Consider the following 5,214-nt stretch of genomic DNA (forward strand, 5'->3'; position numbering starts at 1 on the left):
ATGGCAGCGGTGTGGCTATGGAAGGTGACGTGGACGGCGAAGTAACGGATATGGGCGGTGATGGAAATGGTTCAGAAATTGGCGACAACGGTGCGGATATAATTGAAGAATTTAGATCTTAAAGAAGATATAAATTAATAAATATTTTTAATAAAATAGTTAATTAAAGGATTGTTGTACTTACTATTTATGTTATCCATCACTAAACCCTCGGGGTGATAGCTTTTATAGGGAGCCAACAAAGCCTGCATGTCTTTAAAAAGATCCCACTCTGGCGGTGATCCACCTGTTGTTCCCTGTTTTTGTTTCTCTGATCTGTAAAGGAAAAAATAGAATTTGGATTACATTTAATTAAATTCAGTGTAAGTTTTTAGATGCATTTCTCCTAAGCCCAAATATGGTTGAAATCTTATTTGTTGGACCAGTTACCAGAAATTACCAGGGAGTGCAATGGGGTATAGTCGTTGCGCTGGGTATGCAGTTACAGTTGCATGGCTATACTCAATCCCGACTCTTGCGTCCTCGTTCGCGCACTCTGGGCAACGTGAGCAACCTATGTGCGAGATGCGGTAACCAATCCGAGTGGAGACTTAGGTCACGGCAGAAAGAGAGGGAGCTTCGGTGGGGCCACTCTGACTTATTCGGTTTAAGGGCTCACTGAAGTCTGCAGCGTCTGTTCACCAGTAGGTGCGGCTGCAAGCGGGTGTCTGCTTGGAGCAAGCGGCTCGCTATATAAACATGTATTTGGTTGCGAAACCACTCCCGTCCCAGCAATGGGTTGTGCGCTGGGCTTGGGACCCGCCACGTAAAAACTACTTCCAGTGAAGAAGCAAGGCAAAGCCTCGGATGAGATCCCCCTTATGATGACGACCACGGCAAACGTGTAAAGGACTACGATTTGAGGGCATGCACCTGGAATGTCCGGACCCTTAATGGGGAAGGTGCCCGGCTGATTGATGTCCTCGTAAGGACAAAAGCTGCCATCACTGCCATCCAAGAAATGCGTTGGACGGGGCAAAGCAAACAATGTCTGGGGCCTTGCGACGTCTACTACAGCTGCCATGTAAAGGAGCGCAAATTCGGTGTTGGATTTGTGGTGGGAGAGAGACTCCGTCGCCGAGTACTGTCGTTCACCCCGGTGGACGAGCGTCTAGCCACAATCCGCATCAAAGCGAGATTCTTCAACATCTCGCTCATCTGCGCCCATGCCCCGACGGAAGAGAAGGATGAGACATCTAAGGATCTCTTCTATGAGCGCTTGGAGCGCACGTACGAGCGCTGCCCCCATCATGATATCAAAATCGTGCTTGGCGACTTCAATGCCAGGGTGGGCAAGGAAGGGATCTTTGGAACCACCGTCGGAAAATTCAGCCTCCACGACGAAACGTCCGACAACGGATTGAGGCTGATCGACTTTGCCGGGGCCCGAAACATGGTAGTACGCAGTACTAGGTTCAAGTATAAAAAGATCCATGAAGCTCCGGATCGAAAAACGAGAAACCAAATCGATCATGTGGTGATAGACGGAAGGCACGCTTCCAGTGTTTTAGACGTACGCACACTCCGAGGCCCAAACATCGACTCGGACCACTATCTTGTTGCAGCCAAGATACGCACCCGCCTCTGTGCAGCAAAAAATGTGCGCCCAAATATGCAAGGAAAGCTTAACGTCGAAAATCTGCAATCACAACAGACAGCCAGCGCTTTCGCTACTAGACTCTGACACCTGCTCTCAGAGAGCACTCTTCAACAAGCCGACATATGCGAGCAGTGGAACCACATTTCCCGCTCATTAAGTACCGCCGCCGAAGAAGTAGTCGGATTTCAGCGAGCCCGAAAGAACAACTGGTACGATGAGGAGTGTCAGGAAGCTACAGAGAAAAAAGATGCCGCCTACAGGGCCACGCTGCGATCGGGCGCAACGCGCTCTATGTGGGACCGCTATAGGGATCTGAAGAGGGAAGCGAGACGTATTTGCCGCAACAAGAGGAGAGAGGCCGAAATACATGAGTGCGAAGAGCTTGAAATGCTGGCCAACAGGAGGAATGCCCGAAAATTTTACCAGAGAGTTAGGCGACTTATGGAAGGTTTAAAGACCGGGGCGCACTCCTGTAAGAACAATAATGGCGACCTAGTAACTGATGTCCAGGGCGCACTTAAATTATGGAGGGAACACTTTTCCGCCCTACTAAATGGTAGCAGCACGGAAAGTTGTGGAGAAGAAGAACCCGAGCCCGCAGTCGATGATGACGGAGTCGACGTTCCACCGCCTGACTATGACGAGGTACCTATAGCAATAACGCGGCTGAAAAACAACAAAGCTCCTGGAGCTGACAGCCTGCCAGCTGAGCTATTCAAGTACGGCGGCGAGGTGTTGATAAGGTGCATGCATCAACTCTTATGCAGAATATGGTCAGATGAACGCATGCCCGACGACTGGAATTTAAGTGTGCTCTGCCCAATCCAAAAGAAAGGTGACCCCGCCATTCGCGCCAACTACCGCGGGATCAGCCTTCTAAGCATAGGTTACAAGGTCTTATCGAGCGTATTGTGTGAAAGACTGAAGCCCACCGTCAATGAACTGATTGGGCCTTATCAGTGTGGCTTTAGACCTGGCAAATGGAAAAGACCCGCGAGAAAAGGATCGACACTCACCACCTATTTGTCGACTTTAAAGCCGCTTTTGACAGCACTAAAAGGAGTTACCTATACGCCGCTATGTCTGAATTTGGCATCCCCTCAAAACTCATACGGCTGTGTAAAATGACGTTGAACAATACGACCAGCTCCGTCAGAATTGGAAAAGACCTCTCCGAGCCGTTCGCCACAAAACGGGGTTTCAGACAGGGCGACTCCCTTTCATGTGACTTCTTTAATCTGATGTTGGAGAAGATAATAAGAGCTGCAGAACTGAACCGCTCAGGAACAATTTACTACAAGAGCGTGCAATTGCTGGCTTATGCCGATGACATCGACATCATCGCTAACAAAAACCGCGAAGTCTGTTCTGCCTTTTCCAAGTTGGATAGGGAAGTAAAGTGAATGGGTCTGGTGGTAAACGAGGACAAGACGAAGTATCTCCTGTCATCAAACAATCAGTCAGCACATTCGTGTTTTGGCACCCACGTCACTGTTGGCAGTTACAATTTCGAGAAAGTAGAGAATTTCGTTTACTTGGGAACCAGCATTAACACCGATAATAATGTCAGCATTGAAATCCAACGTAGAATCACTCTTGCCAACAAGTGCTACTTTGGACTGAGTAGGAAATTCAGGAGTAAAGTCCTCTCTCGACGTACGAAAACCGCGCTCTATAAGTCACTCATCATTCCTGTGCTGGTATATGGCGCAGAAGCATGGACAATGACAACATCCGATGAGGCGGCTCTTGGAGTGTTTGGGAGAAAGATTTTGCGGAAGATTTACGGGCCTTTACGCGTTGGCGACGGCGAGTACTGCAGACGATGGAACGATGAGCTGTATGAGCTTTACAACGATATGGACATAGTACAGCGAATTAAAATACAGCGGCTCCGCTGGCTTGGTCATGTCGTTCGAATGGACACCGACGCTCCAGCTCAACTCGGAACCCGCTGGTGGTAGCAGAGGAAGAGGGAGGCCCCCACTGCGATGGAAAGATCAGGTGGAGAAGGACTTGGCTTCACTTGGCGTTTCCAATTGGCGTCAGTTGGCACAGAGGAGAAACGACTGGCGTGCTTTGCTGAACTCGGCCAAAAACGCTTAGGCGGTTACAGCGCCAAAATAAGAAGAAGAAGAAGTTACCAGAATTATCTCAAAAAACAAATTGGTTATGGTTCGGCCTTTCTGAGGTGGTGGTATATCTAAATGTGTGCACTGAATGAAATAATTTCTTATCACATACACAGCCAATAAATGTATTATTTCTCTTCAAGTTATTTAAAAAAAAAAAACCAATTAATTTTTAAGCAAAAAACACAACCGACTTGAATTCTCATATACAAATTTAAGAATACCGTCATGATCCAATGATCGGATATAAACCAAATTAGTATGGGTTCACCTCTGAGGTGCAACCCCTTCCTTTAAAAAAATGAATTATAGAAATTGCTTAACATGGTCCAAAATTATGCGGTAACATACATACAAAAAATATTCCGACGAATTCATAATCTCCTCCTTAGGTACTTATTTAGAATATTGACTTGCTGGTATCGGAACTATTTCTTTCACGTTTATTTGCCAAGAGTTCCTCAACGGCTTGGCGCTAGTGAGTCATTCGCAATCGTATGCTGCGAATGGTTCATTATACTAAAGCCAGCCTTCCGGCATAAGCTATTATTCCATACGAATACAGATATTTATAAACAGATAGTAAGCCAGGCCGTACATGCTCTCCCTTGCACTCGTTTACGATGCCGTGCTGATGTCTACATCAGTGAAAATCGATGGGAACCAAGCAAGATGGAAACAATTGAATTAAGTTCTGAATCCGACATTGATAACGAATTTGTATATAGAATATACCATGATATAAAAATATAGCAAGGTAGAACCGTTCTCTCAATTTGTCGGCCACGATTTTTTTTTTTAAGTTTGCCAACATTTTAAAATCATATAAAAGTGAAAAGAAAAAATGAAATTGTTCGAAATTGTTGTTGCTTGAGATTGAAAATGAAAATGTGTGTGTGAGTTTGTGAGTAAATTTAAAAATTAAATTGTTTGGAAACGTCAAGAATTTTAAAAGTGACTCTCAGCGGTTCTACCTTACTATATTTTTATCATGGAATATACATACTTGGTTAATATAGAAAGTATCTGGCAAAAAATACTGGAAGACCTCATTTATGCACCGCTTCCTCCATGCTTAGGCACACACGCGACACTGCCATTAGAAAAAACGGGGCACCGAAATTGCGCATATGGAAACTGTGCATTTAGACATTATTTCGGTTTCAACCAAAACTGTGCATGTATGCTTTATTTCGGTTTTTACCAAATGCATTATTTCGGTTTTAAACCGAAACTGTGCATGTATGCATTACTTCGTTTTTTTCATATGCATTATTTCGCTTTTAAAACGAAAGTATGCATATGCATAATTTCGGTATTTTCTCATATGCATTATTTCGGTTTTCAACCGAAACTGTGCATGTATGCATTGCTTCGGGTTTTTCATATGCATTATTTCGGTTTTCAACCGAAACTGTGCATGCATGCATTATTTCGGTTTTT

General features: G+C 45.0%; 1 protein-coding gene across 1 annotated transcript in view; it reads right to left on the reverse strand.

The window, feature by feature from the left end:
- The window catches only part of LOC118745468, a gene marked incomplete at its 3' end in the record, with an annotated part of 5,959 nt that continues 745 nt past the window's right edge, over nt 1–5,214 (reverse strand). Inside the window, 2 exon segments of the mRNA XM_036478915.1 lie at nt 1–117; nt 185–315. Coding sequence (XP_036334808.1) covers nt 1–117; nt 185–315 — 248 coding nt within the window.

The sequence above is a fragment of the Rhagoletis pomonella genome, unplaced genomic scaffold, assembly GCF_013731165.1.
Source record: "Rhagoletis pomonella isolate Grant_MI unplaced genomic scaffold, Rhpom_1.0 Rhpom_scaffold_00009, whole genome shotgun sequence".
Classification (NCBI taxonomy): Eukaryota; Metazoa; Arthropoda; class Insecta; order Diptera; family Tephritidae; genus Rhagoletis; species Rhagoletis pomonella.